This window comes from Berghia stephanieae, chromosome 1, assembly GCF_034508935.2.
Source record: "Berghia stephanieae isolate SIO BIC M18660-M18661 chromosome 1, UCSD_Bste_1.3, whole genome shotgun sequence".
NCBI classification, from domain to species: domain Eukaryota; kingdom Metazoa; phylum Mollusca; class Gastropoda; order Nudibranchia; family Aeolidiidae; genus Berghia; species Berghia stephanieae.
The window spans coordinates 12,478,244-12,501,861 of record NC_088360.1 but is presented as its reverse complement, the minus strand read 5'-3'; the positions used below and the strand labels follow the sequence as shown (position 1 = coordinate 12,501,861).

General features: G+C 35.0%; 1 protein-coding gene across 1 annotated transcript; it reads left to right on the top strand.

Moving 5' to 3' along the window:
- The first annotated feature begins 408 nt into the window (after positions 1-408).
- LOC144968153 (calcineurin subunit B type 1) lies at positions 409-23,425 on the top strand. Its single transcript, XM_078906188.1, has 6 exons — positions 409-511; positions 10,112-10,151; positions 11,375-11,551; positions 11,736-11,795; positions 17,129-17,313; positions 19,170-23,425. Exons 1-6 carry the CDS (start codon positions 509-511, stop codon positions 19,215-19,217), a joined length of 513 nt encoding a protein of 170 aa, XP_078762314.1. The 5' UTR covers positions 409-508; the 3' UTR covers positions 19,218-23,425.
- Positions 23,426-23,618: the final 193 nt, after the last annotated feature.

The following is a 23,618-nucleotide window of genomic DNA, read 5'->3' as shown; positions in this document are numbered from 1 at the left end:
GGGCCATTGAGTGGTTGGCTGGGTGTATCAAGAAGGCTCGTGATTCCAGAAAGGCATTTTCGGATTAGGTAGACGTCATGAAATTGTTGGTGTAACGATCAGAAACCGCTGATCAGCAAGGCGGGGATCGCCTTTTCAGTTGGGCCAACGGTTTGGCCTCCAGAAATGCTTTTATTCTCTGATTTTTTCTGGCACTATCTATCTCCTTCGTTTCTCATTCTTATTTATATGTGCATGATCCACCACTTTTCTTGATTATTTTAGTGTTGTAACATTGTAATATGGTATATCTTCATAGAGAAGCCCCAAGTGTCCGTAGATAACGTTCATGCAAGGGTCGCATTGTTTCTCTTTTAAAATAACTTTTTTTCTTTTACCGATCGTTCATGATATTAGACCAGCCCAAAAGCCCGTATGACGACCGGAAGTAGATAGAAAGTCACCAAGAAAAAGAGATAGGCATAGGGACGAAAAATAGAGAGAGGATAGGATATTGTCACAAAAAAAAATGGTATGGTTTTATTATAATTCGTTTTGAATTTTCGACTTTTGTTTCGTTCCTCATATTGATTATTGTCCCTGAATATTCTTAGATTTCAGAAATACTCAAGCACAAATTTCTTGTCCCATCATTTCCCTAGCTACCGCCGAGACTGAATTGCAAGCAATCTCCGATCTCATTCTCATAATCATCATCATCTCTAAATAATGAAATCTAAAATCTATCCAGCTTTCAAACTCAAACTTGTGACTGTGACTGCACTGCAACACATCATTATTCGTTGAGCACTTTTGTAGATTCTGGTATAACAAATTAATCTCTTCTTAAAGCCTCATTTACTAAACTAAAGCCAACAAAGTAATAAATAAGCAATGTGAACGCAGTCAAAAAACCTGGTCAACAGCAGAGGTGATGATTGCTGATTAAAATAAACTAAATGATTAAGTGATTGATTGCGTCCCATCTCTTCATTTAATTTATGCCACTTCGTCTTGAGCATGCCTTCAATTTAAAGCAGGTACTTTTGGTAGTAAAGTAAAGGCTGTCATTATCCCCAGACACCTGTCTGGGGATAATGAAAATTGGTTATCCCCAGACACCTGTCTGGGGGTAACGAAAAGTCTGGGCTGTCATTATCCCCAGACACCTGTCTGGGGATAATGAAAATTTGTTATCCCCAGACACCTGGGTTTTTTTTTTTTTAACTCTCTCTCTCTCTTAGTTCCTTTCTAGTTTCTAGAAAATTGTCATATTCGTCCCCACTCCGATCTCAAAAAGTGTCTAAAAAGAATAAATAAATAAAAAGCAAACAAACAGAAATATTCAGAGAGCGACCAAATGGTCAGAAAGAGGAGAAAAAACAAACAATAATTTAAAAAAAAAAAAACAATTTAAAGAAATTCATGCTCAGAAACGGAACAAAAGGTCCCAAAAAAAGGAGAAAAGAATAGACTCGCACAAAAAAAAAAAAGAAAAAAGAAAAGAAGACGGAATTAAAAAAAAAAAAACAAACAAAAAACAGAAGACGGAATTTTTAAAAAAATTAAAAAAAGTGGCGGAACCAGGATTCGAACCCACAACGTCGATTCTGGTAAAACTTCCAGGGCAGACGACTAAACCATTCGGCCATGACACCCACTTCGAGGTCGACGCATATTGTGTATATGTAGTAACAACTGATTTAATGTTGGTTAATTTTATGTTTTTATAGATATTTTATTAACTTTCCTTATTTCTATGTGCATTTTGGAAACATTCCATATTCTGGAATGTGGATAATTGTTTAAAGGAGCGGAGTTTCAAATATGTGTCTGGGGATAACGAATTTTGATTATCCCCAGACAGGTGTCTGGGGATAACGAATTTTCATTATCCCCAGACAGGTGTCTGGGGATAATCACAGAGTAAAGTAAACGTCCATTTGGCACTCCAGCAGTGAGCTGAAGGCTGAAATGAAAAAACTTATACTTTATTCTGATAAATGAAAAAATCACTCAGTGGCAGTGGCTGCGGCGATTATAATTTTTAGAACTTTTTACCTTTGCCTGAATGGGTCTCAGAAAAAAGTTCCACAGATTTATGGATGGATTTTAATTATTTATCTCATTCTCATTTTCTTCAGGAGGAATTGTTACTATCATTTGGTGATGTTTATGAAAGTCAATTTAATATCCCTTTTCATTTTGATCTTGAATAGAATAGGGTTTGGAATAAATAATCATAAATTGGCAAATCAAAATTCTTGTTTGGGCAAGTCATTTAAATTTAACTTTAACTTTAACATCTTTAAATTGAATTCAGGCCAAAGTTTTATTTCTCATTGCCCTAATCTCATCCCAAGAAAATCCTGACTCAAATTCCAGCGGCCAATTTAAGCATTGAAATCGAAATGGTGGTCACTGCCTGAAATGCAACAGTATCAGGTCACAAATCTTTTAGTTAATAAATAACAAAGAAATAGGAGTACATTTTACAGCCGAAGTGGCAATTCGGACTCTAGTCTGAATAGTCTCCCATGGCTATTCGGACTCGATGTCCAATTATCGTGGGCAATGAAACACATTGCGGCAGTGGGCATAAAAATAAATGATAAAGAAATATAAGAAGAGTTGAGAAGAAATTCTGCTTTACTCATGTCAAAATGGCTCATGACTCTCATGACCCCTACTTCAGACTGTAGAAGGATTGTTGCCTGTCCAACACTATTATAATATGTTGATTAAAAAAAAATTGTCCTGATTTTGTTTGGACATCGCTTTGTGTTGTTAACAAAGCTTTTCCTTTAGACCGCAGCAGTGATGCCAAAACTCTGGTTTCACCGGAAAAAACTCCGGTCTGGAGCAAAAAATTCTGGGTTCTGGGCAACATCCGTCAAATTCCGGTGAGGTCAATTTGTTCCAAGGATACCCCCCTCCAACCACCACATCGTCATCACTGTCACTAGTATTACAACCATCATCACTACCACTACTACTGCAACTACCACCACATCATCATCACTACCACTACAACCACCACCAGCACATCATCACTACCACTACTACTACAACCACCATCACCACATCATTATTACTGCTACTACTGCAACCACCACCACCACCACATCTTCACTGCAACTACCACTACTACTACAACCACCACTACAACATCACTACTACTACAACCACAACAACCACATCATCACTAGCACTACTACAACCACCACCACCACATCATCATTACCACAACTACCACTACAACCTCCACCACCACATCATCACTAGCACTACTACAACCACCACCACCACATTATCACTACCACTACAACCACCACAACCACATCATCATCACTGCAACTACCACTACTACTACAACCACCATTACAACATCACTACCGCTACTACTACAACCACCACCACCACATCATCACTATCACTACTACTACAACAACCACCACCAGCACATCATCACTACCACTACTACTACTACAAGCACCACCACCACTTCATCTTTATCACTACCACCACCACTGCTACTACAACTACCACCACCACATCATCATCACTACCACTACTACTACAACCACCATCACCACATCATCACTACCACTACCTCTGCAACCACCACCACCACATCATCATCACTACAACTATTACTACTACTGCTACTACAACAACCACCATTTCTACAACATCATCATCATCACTACCACTACTACTACAACCATCAGCACCACATCATCATCACGAGCAGTACTACTACAACCACCACCAAGACATCATCACTACCACTACTACTACAACCACCACCACCTCATCATCATTACCACTACTACTACTAAAACCACCACCACCGCATTATCATCACTACCACGACTACTACTACTACAGCCACCACTACCACATCATTATCACTACTGCTACAACCACCACCACCACATCATCATCACTTCCATTTGTACTACAACCACCATCACCACCACTACTACAACCACCACCACATCATCATTACCACTACTACTGCAACCACTACCACCACATCATCATCACTGCAACTACCACTACTACTACAACCACCACTACAATGTCACTACTACTACAACCACCACCACCACATCACCATTACCACTACTTACTACTATTACAACCACCACCACCACATCACTATCACTACTACTGCAACCACCACCCCACATCATCATCACTGCAACTACTACTACTACTACAACCACCACTACAACATCACTACTACTCCAACCACCACCACCACATCACCACTACCACTACTACTACAACCACCACCACCACATCATCATTACCACTACTATTACTACTACTACTACTACTACTACTACTACTACTACTACTACTACTACTACTACTACAACCACCACCACATAATCACTACCACTACTACTGCAACCACCACCACCACATCATCATCACTGCAACTACGACTACTACTACAACCACCACTACAACATCACTACCACTACTACTACAACCACCACCACCACATCATCACTATCACTACTACTACAACAACCACCACCACCACACCATCACTACCACAACTACTGCAAGCACCACCACCACTTCATCTTCATCACTACCACCATCACTGCTACTACAATTACCACCACCACATCATCACTACCACTACTACTACAACCACCATCACCACCACATCATCATCACAACCACTACTACTACAACCACCACAACCACATCGTCATCACTACCACTACTACTGCAACCACCACCACCACATCATCATCACTACGACTACTACTACTACAACATCATCATCATCACTACCACTACTACTACAACCATCAGCACCACATCATCATCACGAGCACTACTACTACAACCACCACCACCACATCATCATTACCACTACTACTACTACAACCATCACCACCACATTATTATCACTACCACGACTACTACTACAACCACCACCACATCATCATCACTACTACTACAACCACCACTTCCACATCATTATCACTACCATTTGTACTACAACCACCATCACCACCACATCAACAACACTACCACCACTACTACAACCACCACCACATCATTATCATCACTTCAACTACTACTTCAACCACCACCACCATCACCACCATATCATCATCACTACCACTACAACAACAATCTCTACCATTAGGTTTTGGCACTTTGCTTCATTTGAAATAAGGAAACTTTGGGATTGTATTTGGCAATGTGTTTATGTATCATAATATAATTCTAATCAGTATAAATACAATATGTAAACACAATGCCAAATACCGTTCAAAAATTCCTTTTTCTTGTGTGCAGAAATTCCTCTTTCGGCATTGAAATTCCTACGAGTGGTGTCTGAAACTCCTGTGAGCCAAATTTAAAGTTGGCATCAATGCCGCAGTTTCTTTAACTGACTATTGTTAATTTTGATCAATGATTTTGTCTTTCTTATCAAATAAAGTTCCTATAATTGTTATTTTGATTTGCATCAATTCTATTTATAATTATCAATATTTAAAAGATATAAAATGAAAAAAAGAAACTGCAATGGAAGACCATTCATACTGAATTAAAAAAACCTGTTGATTGCACATGCGCATTGGAATTGGAGTCTGAATAGCCACGGGAGACTATTAAGACTCGAGTACGAATAGCCGCAACCTTTTACAGCCTTTAATCTAACAACTTTTCTTATTATTAACCCATTTTCAAAAATTCTGCATCATTAGACTATTAGAATCATATTGAAAATTGCGTTCATTGAGATAAAATCAATTTGGATATATATATTTTTTTTACCAAAGTGTCTATATAAAGAGAAATCTTCTTGCAAAAAATCTACATGTATCAAACAAAAGGAGCCAATTAAAAGTAGATGAAATATTATTAGTATTAGTATTAAACTGACTTTATGGCCATAAGAAAGCAGCAAAACAATTTCGGGGTATTTTGGTTATTTTTCCTTCACAGATATTCTGCCATTTTACAAAATCTCAGAGCAAGGGAAGTAATCCATATTTAGGCTCTTGTCAAGTTTTTTAGTGTTTGTCAGGGGAACTATCATCTGCTGACAGTTAAAACTCCACTCCCACAATTATACACACACGCGATCTTGCGAAAACATGTACACATATCTTTTATTATTATTCTTATATTGGTCTGGATATTTTTCTCCAATCAAGGTGGAATGACGGTGTAGCGATTAAGTGGAGAAGGTGTGCAAATAAGCAGAGTGATTATTTAGAAAAATTTCAGTTTTTCGAGAATGTGCAGCTAAAAACTGGAGTGCTTGATTAAACGATGTGCGATTAAACGGATTCGACTATATAAGCAGGGTTGAGAATCTTCCCCCTAAACGATGGTTTATCTCCGCCCATCCCCATTTCTACTACCACAACTACTACAACCATTACCACATCATCATCCCAACCACCACCACAACAACCACCACATGATCATACTTATCACCACTACTGCTACAACTACCACCACATCTCCAACCCTATTCCCACCACCTCTACTTCTACAACCACCATCACATCATCATCTCTACCACCACCACTACAACAACCACAACATCATCATTCCTATCACCACTAGTGCTACTACAACCACCACCACCACCACCACTAATTCTACAACCACCACTAATTCTACAACCACCACATCAACATCCCTACCACCGCTACTAATACAATTCCCACCACATCATCATCCGCACCACCTCTACTACTACGACCAACACCCATCAGAATCGCGACCAATACTACTACAACTACAACTATCACCTCATCATGATCATCATCATCCTTATAGCAACCACCACCACATCATCATCACTACCACCACTACTACTACTACAACCACCATCACATCATCATCATCCCTACCACAACTACCACAACTAGTGCGGGGCGGTCCTTGGCAAGCTTAAGGACCACGGTCCTACGGTCCTTGGGAAATGAAGACCGCAAGGACCGGTCTCTAGACCGGTCCGTTCATTCTTGAACCGTTAAAGACCGCTACACGATGAAAACCGTGGCCTACAGGAGTAAAACACACGGAGTAGTCACACTCATTTCAAATTGTAACCTAATTAGAGAAGAGGGGTGATGCCTTCTTTATTTGCTCACCGTACTTCATTGTTACTTCGATAATTTAATAAAATTTGAAATTTATCCCCATTAACGGAGATAATGGCATCGCCCAAGGCGTTGATCGAGTTGTTCGTGGCGTTGATACACACACGCAACTCCTACCCCCCCCCCCCCCCCCCCCCCCACACACACACACACATTAGAGGGCAGCGAGCATTGAAGAGTAAGAGAGAGACGTGAAGTTATAATAAGAGGGGGTGGATGAGGTGATAAGAGGGGTCGATGGTGACTTTTCGCCAGATCTAACAAACTCAGCTACCCATTCATTGCTGAGTAGACAGGGATTCAGAAAAAAATCGACTGCACCCGGGATCGATCTCTGGCCCTTTGCGTATAAAGAGAGTGCTCTATCAACTGAGCTATCGGGGTCCCCAAATATTCTATTGGACCTTTTAAAAATACAGACGTTATAACTGTTTTTTTTTTTGGACGGAAGAAACTAATGAAACTCATATTACTTGATTAGTTAAAACACCAAACGAAATTTTAATATTATTGTATTATTTTAAATGACAATAATGCGATAGAAAGGAGTGGCGACAAGAGATGGACAAAAGAAAACAAAAAATCAGACTTGCAACTTGCTAGGTTCGACACACACACACACACACACACACACACACACACACACACACACACACACACACCACATCTTTAGTAGTCACATACATTTCAAACAATAACCCATTAGAGAAGAGGGGTCATGCCTTCATCATAGATCATTGTCATTGCGATCATTATGGTGTAGTAAATTTTGAAATTTACCCCGTATAATGGAATCGTCCAAGGCGTGCGCCTCCTGTTCCCCCCATCTCACACACGAAAGGGCGGTTTGCGGAGTGGAGGGAGGTGGTCGTCTGCCTCTATGGTCGTCTGTGTCGTTTAGTGTATGGCAAAGGGGGGTGGGTGCGATTAATTAAGTGGGATGGGTGGTGATTGGTGGAAGATAGGCAAAGGACCGAGGCAACGAATCGCTGGGGAAGTAGTATGGCGCTAGACCGTTGAAAGGTGATAAGAAGTGAGGACCGCCGGCGGTCTTCCTCTTTGGGACTGGACCACGGTTCACAGCTAAAAGACCGTGGGACCGGTCCTCGGTCCGGTCCTCAGCGCGGCACTAACCACAACCACTATTACACCACCATTTCTAAGACCACTACTACTACACCAACACCACATCATCATCCTTACTACCACTACTACAACCACACTTTAACATCATCCCTACCACCACTATCACATCATCATCCCTACCACCATTATCACATCATCATCCCTACCACCATTACCACATCATTATCCCAACCACAACCACCACTACAACCACCATTTGTTGTAATTACACTTTCAACTTTTGAAATTCCACTGAGTGGTGTCAGAAATTGCTGCGAGACACACTTTGGATTACATTTCAGTAAATTTTAGTGAAATTCAAATTTATAGGTTATGGTCACATGGATGGGTCTTGATCTATGCGCTGAAAAATGTCCTCCTTTTTTGTGACCAGTCATTCTCACCCTTGATAAGTCTTTCAAAGCATCTCTTATATGGATGTTATCTATATTAATAGTTATTCTTTTCTTTCTTATGGAAATGTCTTAACTGTTAAAAATATTGCACATTGAAATAGTGGCTATACACTAACTCCCGATTATTTCAAGTTTGAATCCATTGAATACTTTATGTATCGTATATAAAGTATGCATTTAATATTACTTTTACTATTACAATTTATAATATTGTTTAATAAATATCTGTTTGCTATATATAACCTATGACATTTGATGTGAAATCTCGGGTTTTCCCTGACTGGTGCCTCTATTTGGAAGTTCTTCGAACTTACATGCCATGTTTCAACTTTCTTTGCATCTTTTTGATTCTTCACAACTTTTGTTCACAAAAAAAATTACGGTCTTTTTAACTCATTGATTTGGCTAAGATAGTCACATTTGCTGCCGATTTTCTGGATAATTCTAGCCATTGCATTTGGGTTTTATAAAGATGATCATGTTTTTATCACATGAGCCTTGAAAAGGCAAAGTTCCTAACAGATTATCATAACAAAATACATCGCAAATTGAACTGCCCTCCCATATTTACATTTGATTACAAGTTGCAATAGACAATCCGACCCTGACCTTTTCAAAACGAGGTCAACCGAATAGTGTGACCGCAAATTGGATCAAGGAACTGTATAACCTGTTAAATTCAGCAACTTGTATCGCCAGTTATCTGATTATCCAAAAAGATTATAAATAATTATCCAGATAGGAATTGCTCAGGAATGAGGATTGCTGGTATGTAGCAGTGATGATGATGATTATCATCTTCAGATCCGCAGAATTCCAGGATTTGGAAATTTTCTCAGAAATTTTCCACAGATTTTGCTTTCTTAAACATTTTCTTCGGATAAAAGCTCAGGTCAAGTGGTAGATCGGTGAAAAATTTCACCATCATGTCTTGTTGCATGAATTTTGGTGACACTCCATTTTTATGGTGTCAGTCTAGACAAACGCTAAGATTTAAAATTATGAGTCCTAAACACACTACTCTACATACAGAAATTTCTTGAAAATTTTTATTTCTACCAAGTCAGTGGTTTTAGAGCCAGTTCAAACAATTTGATTTCAATATCGTAATGTGTCCAATTTTTCATATTAGATCTATGATTAATTTAGACATATTTCCAGCTTGTTGTCTAAAAGGTAAGTTTTTAGGGAAGTAATGAAATATCCCATTCACCAGTTTGCAGCGCAGCATTGCTGGTGAGCTCTGACAAAGTGACTTGCTCTGGGCCATACAAAGTGGTGGTTGGTATTCGTACCAAGTCCCATCAGGTTATCATCAAGGCATGGTGAAAACCTTTCAAGTGTGCTACAGACCAAGAGCATCATTAGTTAATCGGTATTGAATTCTTAATGACAATGATTCATGCTTAAATATTTTTGTTGTTTTAATTTCAGGGTAATGAAAACAGCCTTCCGATGGAACTATGTTCCACTTGTAAGTATATGATTTATAGATTTGTAAAAAAAAGAACTGTTTTTTTGTTTTTTTGTTGTTGTTGACAATACATAAATTATTGGATCAAGAAGCATCACTAATTTTCTATAACAAATGTACATGAAATTTGATTATTGATTATATGGCGCATAAAGGAACCAATACAATTACCATCTCTTAGTCTTAGTCACTTTTATACACATCTAATATTATTCTGTTAGAATAATACTTGTTTTACTACTGCTACTGTAAGGGTTGGTGTTAATTTGGAAGTCAAAAATTAAAATTGAATTAGAGCTTTTATATAGCGCAATATCCACTAAATGTGCTCAAGCGCTTTACAAAGGGTCCTTGATCAACAGCAACACATAACACGTAGAACGAGACATGACGCCTGTGAGGCGATGTTACAATTTTTCCGACAGAGACAACGCTGTTGACGGCCAGGTACTCATTTTACACCTGTGTACGTGAGAGAATGTGAGTAAAGAGTCTTCCAAGGACTCAACTATGACTATGCGCCGAGATCCGAATGCGAGTGTCTTACCACAAGACTACATAGCCGCAGCAAAGTCACAAGTCACTGAGAATCGTAAACAGGGGAAGTCTCCCTTCGATTTTTTGGACAAGTTTTTGATTTTTGGAAAGACCTGGAAAGAATAAGGATGAGTTACTCATAGACAGAGATGAGTTTTGTTGATAGCATTTATCCATGTTGATTCAATGATTGAAAAAAAGATCTGAGTTAGATGTCTGTAAATGCTATGGTTGTTTATTGTGTTCTTCAATAGGATTGGAATTTATTTCGGGTTCTTGTGTTAATGGACAAAAACAATTGCTTGTTACCCCTTGGATATGATGCAAGCAATTGCTCGCTACCCCTTGGATATAATGCAATTACATCACAAAGTACTTTCTGTTAGATGTAACAGACCCAGCCACTGATCATTGCTGGACAGACAATACCTCATACACCTAGGATCGGTATCGGTCCCTTGACTGTGAAGTGAGTGCTCATTGAACTGAGCTATTGGGATCTCTTTGGTCATGTGTTTCAACAAAACAGATTTGATAAGCTGACATATTTTGCCATTCGATTGAAATTTTAAACAACTATAATGATTTATTAAAGTAATTTATTTCTAGATTTGAAATTCATCATACAATAATAATAATCAATTTTTTACCCCCCCCCCCCTTTTTTTTTCAAAAAAATGTTTCAGTTGACATGGATGAGATCAAAAGATTAGGAAAACGATTCAGGAAGCTTGACTTAGACAATTCAGGAGCCTTAAGCATAGATGAATTCATGTCCTTACCAGAGCTTCATCAAAATCCTTTGGTTCAACGAGTAATTGATATATTTGACACAGATGGAAATGGGGAGGTAGATTTTAAAGGTATGAGATAAGTTTACTTTTGGTTTGAATTTGTTTTAGATGATTTCATAACTTTTATAAATGAATTATTGGGAAATTATGCAATTAGATTTTTGAATAGAAAAGTATACTTAATTTTATTTCATGAAATGTGATGTATATTGGCTACTCTATACATAATATCCGACTTCATTCAATTCCACAGAATTCATAGAGGGAATTTCTCAATTTAGTGTCAAAGGAGACAAAGAATCCAAATTGAGATGTAAGTATTTAAGTGAATTGACCTTGTTTTGCTGCAGTTTATTGTCATTCCATGAACATTTCACTTTTCTTTGTTATTTATAGATAGTTTATTCATATGTATAATATAGTTGCTAATGTTTTTATTTTATTTATTTATTTTAAAAAATTATGTAATAATTTGGCAGTAGAAAATTATCATTATTTGTTTGGTTTAATGGAAATGTTATTTTTAATGATTCTCTATCCAGTAGAAGAAGAAATGTGAGCAGAATGAAAGATATTAAATAGATTTGGGAAGTGGTTGTTTTCTGATTTACAGAGACGTGGAAAGTGATGTCTTCGTTTTTATGGTACACAATCAAAACTTTAATTGAAGATTAGTTCCCAGAATTGGTTTGATTCTCTGACACTTTACCTTGTTTTTTTTTTGTCCACGTGGATAGCTTTATCTCTTTCTTGACTTATTTGAGGTGGAAATAAAAGTTGAAAGTTCTAGCATGGTGTCAAATAACCTTTTTTAAAAATAACTGCATACGTCATTTGACATGTTACCATAAATTGTCTATGAAAATTAATAACTATTAAACAATGCTTAAGGCATGGTAATAAAAACAATAAGACGAATACTATGAATACTAAGAAGTAATTTTTAAATTTATTTTGTTGATTTGATATGTTTGCAATGAAGTTTTGAAAATTAGAGAATCCTTTCATATTTGACTTGGCCACATATACTTCTGATGCAATCATCTTGGTTAAGTAAGCATTCAGACTCGAATCATATTACCCTTCAATAAGTTTTTCAAGCGTTCAAACTCAAATCATATAACCCTTCAATAAGTTTTTCAAGCGTTCAAACTCAAATCATATAACCCTTCAATAAGTTTTTCAAGCGTTCAAACTCAAATCATATTACCCTTCAATAAGTTTTTCAAGCGTTCAAACTCAAATCATATTACCCTTCAATAAGTTTTTCAAGCGTTCAAACTCAAATCATATTACCCTTCAATAAGTTTTTCAAGCGTTCAAACTCAAATCATATTACCCTTCAATAAGTTTTTCAAGCGTTCAAACTCAAATCATATTACCCTTCAATAAGTTTTTCAAGCGTTCAAACTCAAATCATATAACCCTTCAATAAGTTTTTCAAGCGTTCAAACTCAAATCATATAACCCTTCAATAAGTTTTTCAAGCATTCAAACTCAAATCATATAACCCTTCAATAAGTTTTTCAAGCATTCAAACTCAAATCATATTACCCTTCAATAAGTTTTTCAAGCATTCAAACTCAAATCATATTACCCTTCAATAAGTTTTTCAAGCATTCAAACTCAAATCATATTACCCTTCAATAAGTTTTTCAAGCATTCAAACTCAAATCATATTACCCTTCAATAAGTTTTTCAAGCATTCAAACTCAAATCATATTACCCTTCAATAAGTTTTTCAAGCATTCAAACTCAAATCATATAACCCTTCAATAAGTTCTTCAAGCGTTCAAACTCAAATCATATAACCCTTCAATAAGTTTTTCAAGCATTCAAACTCAAATCATATACCCTTCAATAAGTTTTTCAAGCATTCAAACTCAAATCATATACCCTTCAATAAGTTTTTCAAGCATTCAAACTCAAATCATATTACCCTTCAATAAGTTTTTCAAGCATTCAAACTCAAATCATATAACCCTTCAATAAGTTTTCAAGCAGTTCAAACTCAAATCAATTACCCTTCAATAAGTTTTTCAAGCATTCAAACTCAAATCATATTACCCTTCAATAAGTTTTTCAAGCATTCAAACTCAAATCATATTACCCTTCAATAAGTTTTTCAAGCATTCAAACTCAAATCATATAACCCTTCAATAAGTTCTTCAAGCGTTCAAACTCAAATCATATAACCCTTCAATAAGTTTTTCAAGCATTCAAACTCAAATCATATACCCTTCAATAAGTTTTTCAAGCATTCAAACTCAAATCATATAACCCTTCAATAAGTTTTTCAAGCATTCAAACTCAAATCATATAACCCTTCAATAAGTTTTCAAGCTTCAAACTCAAATCATATACCCTTCAATAAGTTTTTCAAGCGTTCAAACTCAAATCATATATACCCTTCAATAAGTTTTTCAAGCGTTCAAACTCAAATCATATTACCCTTCAATAAGTTTTTCAAGCTTCAAACTCAAATCATATACCCTTCAATAAGTTTTTCAAGCGTTCAAACTCAAATCATATTACCCTTCAATAAGTTTTTCAAGCGTTCAAACTCAAATCATATAACCCTTCAATAAGTTTTTCAAGCGTTCAAACTCAAATCATATAACCATTCAATAAGTTTTTCAAGCAGTTCAAACTCAAATCATATAACCCTTCAATAAGTTTTTCAAGCATTCAAACTCAAATCATATTACCCTTCAATAAGTTTTTCAAGCATTCAAACTCAAATCATATTACCCTTCAATAAGTTTTTCAAGCATTCAAACTCAAATCATATACCCTTCAATAAGTTTTCAAGCGTTCAAACTCAAATCATATTTAACCCTTCAATAAGTTTTTCAAGCATTCAAACTCAAATCATATAACCCTTCAATAAGTTTTTCAAGCATTCAAACTCAAATCATATAACCCTTCAATAAGTTTTTTCAAGCGTTCAAACTCAAATCATATAACCCTTCAATAAGTTTTTCAAGCGTTCAAACTCAAATCATATAACCCTTCAATAAGTTTTTCAAGCGTTCAAACTCAAATCATATAACCCTTCAATAAGTTTTTCAAGATTCAAACTCAAATCATATTACCCTTCAATAAGTTTTTCAAGCATTCAAACTCAAATCATATTACCCTTCAATAAGTTTTTCAAGCGTTCAAACTCAAATCATATAACCCTTCAATAAGTTTTTCAAGCGTTCAGACTCGAATCATATTACCCTTCAATAAGTTTTTCAAGCATTCAAACTCAAATCATATAACCCTTCAATAAGTTCTTCATAGTCTCCATCGATTAAGATTTACAGCTAAATAGATTTCTGAAATACATTCATATTTTATGTGGCATATATAGATTTGAAAGTGAAACATTTTTGCTGTTCTGTTTGTTGGGAGTTTCAAAACATTTTGATTAGCATTACCAACTGTTCCTTCCTCGATGCCTTTTCACTTTTCTCCTTTGATGTTTAATACTTAAATTACTGGGTGGGGTTCCTGACCTGCCATAGTGGGCAGGGAGGTACTTAGTATGTCTTCTATCCCCCTGTATCTGTTTTCCAACTTTTGCTCTCTGTCTTTGTCTTGGAATGAGATTACTTGGTTTGTGCTGGCCCTGGCCGGGTACCCTGGCTGATAGGGAAACAGTCAATATAGTTAGTTTTGGGAGAGGATATCTTTTTCCTTGTAAATCATCTCTCTGTTATGAACTGATATTTGTTTTATTCTTAACATATGATTTGTAAGCATTTCAGTATATTCCTCTTAGTGGGGACTTGTGCTGGTGTCTGGGTGAGACTTTTAGGTGATTTCAAACTAAGTACACTGATAGTGTGCTCTTGGAATCTACATTTGTTGTTCCCTTTTCCCCTTGTCTTACTTTTTCCTCAAGTCCTTTTAATTGTACATCTTGAATATTTTTACTATCCAATTTTCTCCCTTTTTACTGGCACTGATATGACCTAAATGTGTTGCAAGCGCTGTAAAACCCTTCAAAACAACAAAAACAAACAAAACAATACTTCAATTAATATCACATGACCAGTTATTAAGTATCATGTATTGGCACCATCACTCAATCATGACGAATACAAATGTTGAGTGAATATTTGAATAGCCTCAATGAATAAAAAGAGTATTTCTTACAAAATACCTTTTTTGTTACAATAACTGATTAAATAAAAGAAAAAAAAAAACAACTTTTTTGGAGATATTTGAGAACCAAGGACAACTATACAACTTCCAGTATAGTAATCCTTGTTGAGAACCAATGATGGAGTGTGTGGATAAAGGAGAAAACTCAAGTAATTCACAGAAGTACTATGACAAAGTATTGTTCCATTTATTTCCCATATACCAGCTACTGGTAAGAGCACTTTTGGGAATGGCTGTTTGTTTGGGTTTAATGATCAAATCATAAGTCTCTTTTATTTCAAAATGAAATTAAAAAAATATGTACATTTTAGCCAAAATATTACCATCTGTATTACTTTTATATAGCTGATTATGGGATTTGGGAGGAAAACATTATTTTATCGGTGGATGATTGATTAGGTTATACTCAATCACCCCACCACTCTTGTAGTGAAAAGCCAATAGTGGGAGAGAATAATCAATAGATCATAGGGCCAGGTTGCCGATTTTCTGTAAATTTACAGAATTCAGTGTGTAAAAAAATCTCAGTACATTTTCCAATCATCTGCCGAATAGAAAAAAGTAAGTTGGTATTGTCTTTTCTATTGGAGTTCAGTGCTCATATAGGGGTTTGGTTAATGCGTTTGCACAAAAGTACAGTGCATTTTTACCTCCTGAATAGGCAACCCTGATAGGGGAGAAAAATAAGACAATCTAAAAATATCATGGTGGCTGTCGATTGTTATCTTAATACTCACTCCACAAATAAAAAGAAAAAAAAGACCAATGACTCAGTTTTTAAATTTGTGGAATAATATTTATATCACATTTTCTATATTTCTGGGTGGGGTTCCTGACCTCCCATAGAGGGAAGGGAGGTACATACTGTGTCTTCTATCCCCCTATGTCTGTTTTCCAACATGCTTTCTTTCTTTGAATGAGATATACTTGGTTTTGTCCTGGCTCTGGCCGGATACCCTGGCTGGGAGGGAAACAGTCAAATGTTAGATTTGGGAGATGATATTTTTTTCCTTGCAAATCATCTCTCTGTTATGCACGATATTATGTTTTGTTTATGTATTATATAACATTTGTAAACATTTGAGTGTGTTCCTCTTAGTGGGGACCTGTGCTTGTGTCTGGATGAGAATTTAGGTGATCTCAAACTAAGTACATTGATAGTGTGCTCTTGTAATCTGCGTCTGTTTCCTATTTGAACTAATTCCCCTTTGTCTGCCTTATTCTTGGATCCTTTAATTGTTTTTCTATAAATTTTTACGATCCCATTTTCTTCCTTTTTACTGGCGCTGATATGACTTTAATGTGTTACAAACGCTGTAAAACCCTTAAAAACAAACAAACATTTCTAAAGATTTGACTTTCTGCTTAATGACTGTATAGACCATTTATATATTTACAGTGATCCTAATATGGTGCCAAAGAATTATATTTAAGTTACTTTAGAAGGTGTGCTACATATTTGACTATTGCATTCTTTTTCTTTTTTACCAGTTGCGTTCAAGATCTATGATATGGACAAAGATGGTTATATATCTAATGGAGAGCTGTTCCAAGTGCTAAAGATGATGGTAGGCAACAACTTACGAGACACACAATTACAGCAGATTGTAGATAAGACTATTATTCACGCTGATGCTGATGGAGATGGAAAAATTTCATTTGAAGAATTTTGTGCGGTAAGTATAGTATCTACATGGTTTCTTACACACACAACAAAATATATACTGTATAAATTTTATTCCAATAGGGTCAGTGAATTATGGAACACATGGAGCTTGAGGTTACTTGTTACTTGAAAGGATGCTATGGATATTGGATTATGGAGACTTGATTCCAATATCATTCAAGATGTTTCATGTAGAAAATCAAATCAAATTAAACTGTGTACGGTATAGTTTAACGTGCTGTGTTTTATCCATGGAGGCATGATGATGTGCAGAACTGACATTGACATTTATTTGTCATCATTTCATATATTTAGAGTTTTAAAAGTGCTAAAATTTGCCACATTTTTTTTTCTTTCAGGAGTGTTCCCCCCCCTTAAGGTATAGATTTTTAAAACAAATTCTAGACAGTAAATTTCAATATATAAGTCACTTTTACTCATTAGTTCTAAAGCATTTGAAGGTGATTGATATATTCATATAGAGTTGGTCTTTTTTTATTTTTATTTTTCGGAATCAGTATTTCCCCCCCCCCCCCCTCAAGAGTAGGTATTTTTTGGTTTTGTATCATCTTTTTGTTTTTACGTGTGTCTGCTTGTGGCATTCACATCGTCTGTTTCTAAAGCTTGAAACAAAGACAAACCTAAGCTCTGCACCAAAATCATATTTTAAAAATACAAAAGCATGGACCCAAAATACCACCCACACCCCACCCACCTGGAATAAGTAGAAAATTTGCACCCAGATATATACAGCTTTGAAACATCATTTCTGCACAGACCTGTAAATCTACCGACAATTGTCAGATTTCCGACAGTGCGATTTTGCTCGATAAATTCTGTTAAGTGCTGACATTAAAAATAAAATTAGTAACGTCAATAGACAAAACCAACAAAAAAGTAATAGTAGAGTTTTATTTCGTGTCTAAAAAAAATCAGTTTTTATTCCGTTTCGAGCGCTGACTTAAAAAAAAGAAAGAAGAAACTTTATTTTTTGCATCAAAGACAAAACAAACTAGTCAGCTAGGTATATTATCATTCCATCTTACTTATCAATCATCACCTCCTGCATCTCCGCCAGATGTGGATGTATTCACTGCCTACTGCTTACTATGCTACAGACGAGAGAGAGAGAGAGGGGTGACAGTATCTTGTCTTGTCGCAAGTTGTCGAACACGCGTAGCCAGTAATCAACTAGCACATACAGCGTTTGTCAGACCGGGCCATTTCTCTCTATTTTGCTACCGACACAGACTCATTTTTCCGGTTGACTATCTCTGTTCATACAATTTCTTTGTTCCCGTTTGAAAGTCAACCGGAATGATGAATGTGAAATAAATATTTTTCTTCGAAATGTGATTGGCTGCTTTCAATGGAAGTTTTCTTTCCTCACGACCGTGATTGTTTAAATTTTTCTCTTTTTCGTACTTCACAAACGACTGCACCTCCTCCTCCTCCTCCTCCTCTTCTTCTTCTTCTTCTTCTTCTTCTTCTTCTTCTTCTTCTTCTTCTTCTTCTTCTTCTTCTTCTTCTTCTTCTTCTTCTTCTTCTTCTTCTTCTTCTTCTTCTTCTTCTTCTTCTTTGAGAATGGGTATTTTACTTTGGCACATACTATCGATAGTAAAACCTGTGTAGTTTGCTATGTTTACCGATCAATGCCATTGTTTACATTATGACGACTGTCCAAGAGGCGTATTTATCTAAGTGGCTATTGCTCTTTTCCTTTAATTTTACAACTGGGATCAGAAATGTATGTACTCTCTCAAGTAATTGGGATTTTTTTTGTTTCCATAAAATAAGGGCCTTATTTTTGTCTTTTTTTCTTTTGTTATTTTGAATGCTAATTTCTTTATTTTCTTCCATTTTCAGGTTGTTGGTAGTATGGACGTTCACAAGAAAATGGTTGTGGATGTGTAAATGATGCACAACGAGAGACCCGCTCACCTTTCATTCATCCTCATCTCCAGTGAATTCCGCCCTTCATTAATCATTCTCTCTTTAAACGGACATTTGCACTTCAGCTTTCATCTATGAATATTAGTATTTTCCAAAATGATTATTTTGCATCGAACCATTTCTTGTTTCATATGTATGATATATTGAAATGTAAGATCACTTAGGACATGGATTTAAAAAAGAAGATTTAATCAATACACTCACAATATTGTTGATTCTTGTAGCTCCCTGCGTATTCTACAAAACACCTCATGTTGAATGTTACTTCTTCAGATTGGATATTTGAAGACAAGTATAATTGTTTAAAGTTTGCTTTTATGACTGTGGAATATGTCTAGGAACACTTAGATTGCGCTTATGGAATTTAGTAAGAACTGAATACAAACCATGCCAAAGTCAATTCTTTACCTCTTTGGAATAAGATTTTGATCACTCACAGTTTACTATGCTTGATTGTGTAATAGAGATTAATGATTGACTGTCAACATGGAGGGAATTTAGAATAACTATGTGAAAGTTTAAACATTTTTTACTCTATTGTTCTATTAATCATCAATGTTGTACACTTTTATGAAAATTGGATCAGCTTTAGGTGTTTTTAACTGAATTTATTTCTTGTGGTTCATGGATCAAGATCATTATATTTTTTGCACTTTCAAGATATATCGCTAAATTTTATATTCATTGTATGTTGTAACTTTTGATTGTTTGAATAGCGTATTCTTGTGAATTTATTTCTATTGCTTACCACCTTATTCTGTTTCTAGTGTTGAGGACTGTTGAACGGTTTGCTCACTCTTATATCTGTTCATTATTATTGAGTTTGAAAATAAAATACTCCTTTTTTAAAATGTTGAATGCAAAGATTGCCTGTTCAAAAAGATAGGTCCAATGTTTAATCTTAACACTTTCTTAGCCAGCAATTTCAGTATTAATAGATACACAATGACCAATATATCACCTGCTAATCAAATACCATTCTGCCATCTTAAGGAAAAAGACAGTATGTTTATGTGTAATAAGAGGCCACTTACCGCCTTTTTCCTTAATCAGCAGAATTGTTAAAGTAGGAGAAAGGTCTTGGAGTTTTAAAAAAATAGATTTTAATATTAAAATTTTTGTTGATTATTTTTGGAAGAAAACAAAATTTACCCGTATGTTTGTGTATGGTCTTGCATAGGAATGCAAAAAAAATAAATAAAAAAAATCAAAACAAAACTATACACAAATACAAATAAACATTAAAAAAATTAATTTCTTTCTGTTAACCTCCAAAATATTGACAGCATCTTTAGCAATGTTCATTATTTTGAAGTTTCACCCAATGATGCTCAATATAAATGCATAATGAAACACCATAGAAAAACTTCAAAATAACTCAAATTTTCGTTTGAAGACTGCGTTTAAACTAACAAATCTTTTCTGTAGTATAGTGGGTTAAAAAATTTTTTTTTATGAGTGTGTTTGTATATGTATGTGTGCGTATCTATGTTTGAGTATGTGTGTCTGCTTGCAGTTGTGGTTGTTTGTATGTATTTATTTATGCATTTGTGTAGGTAGGTTAAACTTACTTTCTTAAAAAAAAATATTTTCAACAAATTATCATTGCCCAAGATTCATTATTATTGTTTTGTTTGAAGTGAAGACTAACACTAAACAATTAGCAGCATAGGTTAGAGATTTTTGTCTGACAATATTTAAAAGCATTTTAAGAAGGTAATCAATTTTTTTTTACCATCACATTTGATCTGAGAACATTGCATGCCTTATTATTGATTTCTTGGGCACAACGTAGTAGTGGAGATTTCTTCATATTTTTTTCTCTTTCTACTGGCATTAGTGAAATGAGCATTCGTAGGAAGGCTCACTCATTCAAGTAAACATTTCTAGAAGTGAGTAAGGTAGTTGAGATGGTTTTTTCATGTGTTTGATTAAGCTGTAAATTGCTATCCAACTTATTCCTTGCTGCCTTATGGTATATTCATGTAAGTTTTCAGTTCATTTCTCAAAAAAATATCAGTTAGTCGAATGAGATACTTCAGATAGATAAGGTCTCGATAGTTTTCTTATTGTTTGTTTGTTCGTTTTATATTCTTCATTTATTTTTATTTCTTATTTAATTGCATCAGTGATCTTAACTTCCCCTTTTGCATTCCTTTGTTTGTCATATGATAATAATAACTATAATTATAAAATATTTATTGATATAACAAAGAAACGACCGTGTGTATGAGGTGTGCTAATAGAATAGACTAAATATATGATGTTAAAAATTCTGTTGTTTTTTTTTCCTTGCTTTTGTACAAGGCTGTGATATGACCATGACTGCCCCCATTGATAGTCAATCTCTCACCAAGTTGTTCTTTTCTCTGCATCTCCAATTGTTTTGTGTGAAGGGAAATGACGGAAAAGTGGATTTGGTGATAGGTGAAAAGACAATTAACACAAATGCTGCTCGTGGAGTGCTTTGATCAGAGACTACTTTTGATTCTGGATAAGTTGACATTTCTCTTGGTCTTGTTTCAAAATAACAGTACCTGTAGTCATTTAATTAGATTCATACATATGAAAGGTCGGGTCTTCACAATTCTCTTTAAAAAAATATATAGTTGATTATTTTGGCTCACTTCAATTTTTCCAGAATCAACGGTATTCGAAACAATCGTGGAAATACTTCAGTTGCAAACCAGCTTACTTTGAGGAAAATAAAAGATAATTTTAGTTGGCCTTGAATAAACAATCTGATGAGACCAAATTAGAAATCTTTATTGTCTTTTTTAAAAAAAGATTTTTCAAATTTTTTTTTTAAATTGTTTTTTGGAGATTAGAAAATTGTCAGACCAATTTACTGAAAATGATGAGTTTTATGAACGGTTTTCCATATAATGAACTTATATAGGGTTTGACAAATAAGCAGGTTTGTAACTGGAGACAAAAATTGTTAGTTCAGATTCAATTTGTTAGTTAATTCATTTGCGTCAACAACATGTAAAACACGCACTATAGTGTTTGGAACAATGATACAATCTCATGGGAATTTTTCAATTTTTATTTTTATACTTCGCATTGCATTGAAAATTTAGTCATTGGTTTCACTTCTGTTTTAGCCTGTTTTTCAATTACTCGTATAAGATAAAAGATTACATGGTGAAAGGAATTAAGTCACTATTTGTGGAATTCTCCGGAAGGGTATCATCATCCTGATACAAATGAGGCGCCAAAACAGTGTTGCAGATGTATCTTTTGCTCTATATGATTGCAAGAAAGTTTTTGTGTAAAAGACATAACATTATCTCCTAGATTGTTTCAAAATCATCTGACTGAGAACCATTACACTGTTATGTTGTATTTAATTTATGTTTTCAACTGCTGCCAGGGTGGAAAACGAAGTCAAAACAATATAAATTGCAGTTCGTCACAAGTAAAGTAATTCAGAAAAATAATGTGTCGCTGAATGTTTGTCTTTCTAGTCTACTGTATTTATAGATATCTTTCCGATATATACGTACCAACTTGACAAAGTGCCATTTTTTTTTTCAAGGTAAAACCTTTTGAACAGTTACCCGTTCTATCAATATAATATATTTTCTTTTACTTTAATTTTTTTTTGGGCCTTGAAGTCAAACAAATATTATGAGCTAATTCAAAGCCAGACCATAGTATATAAGTATAATTGTTAAAATGGAATTTATAATTTATGTGATAATTGATTTAATAATTTTATTTCTAGATTTTTTGTTTTTATTTTGGGCAAGAGGGTAGGAGGGACCGAAAATAAAATTAATGGAGAATAGAGAGATAAAAAAAAAAGGACTAAAGTCAGTTTTGTCTTTTAAATTTATGATTATTCCGTTAATATAGATGATATTGGAATTATCAGAAACTTATTCTATTGCAGATAACATTTTAACAACGTCATTGAAAATGGAGTTATTGATTAATTGTGTTGGGAATTATCTTTATTCTTAAAATGTGTCTAAATCTGAGCAAATTGTGAAATATAAATAGGCATGATATACATACGATGTATGAAATGTTCACTATTGAAGTAATGTTAATTTCCTTTTCAAATGGGACCACGTTAAACAACGTCCCTAAATTTTCCTCAATTGGAAATACAGATATTTGGAGGATTTTCATGAATTTTTTTTTTTTCCGGAGGTGTTTTAGCTCTCTCTCTATTGATTCTCAGATGTTCCAAATTGTCAAATTTTAGGTCATAGATTTCTGAAAAAGAAAAAAAAAATAGTAACGATGAAGATAAAGAATGATCCTTTCTAGATTTATGTTTCAAGTTTTCTTTTTGTTCATTGAAAATGACACTTTATTCCTTAACAAGCTACTTTCTACACATATTTGATA

Excerpts from the sequence above, each read along its gene's own strand:
- LOC144968153 (XM_078906188.1), top strand. Across the intron at positions 11,552-11,735 it reads TGGGGAGGTAGATTTTAAAG|AATTCATAGAGGGAATTTCT; the intron begins GTATGAGATAAG and ends TCAATTCCACAG. Across the intron at positions 11,796-17,128 it reads CAAAGAATCCAAATTGAGAT|TTGCGTTCAAGATCTATGAT; the intron begins GTAAGTATTTAA and ends CTTTTTTACCAG.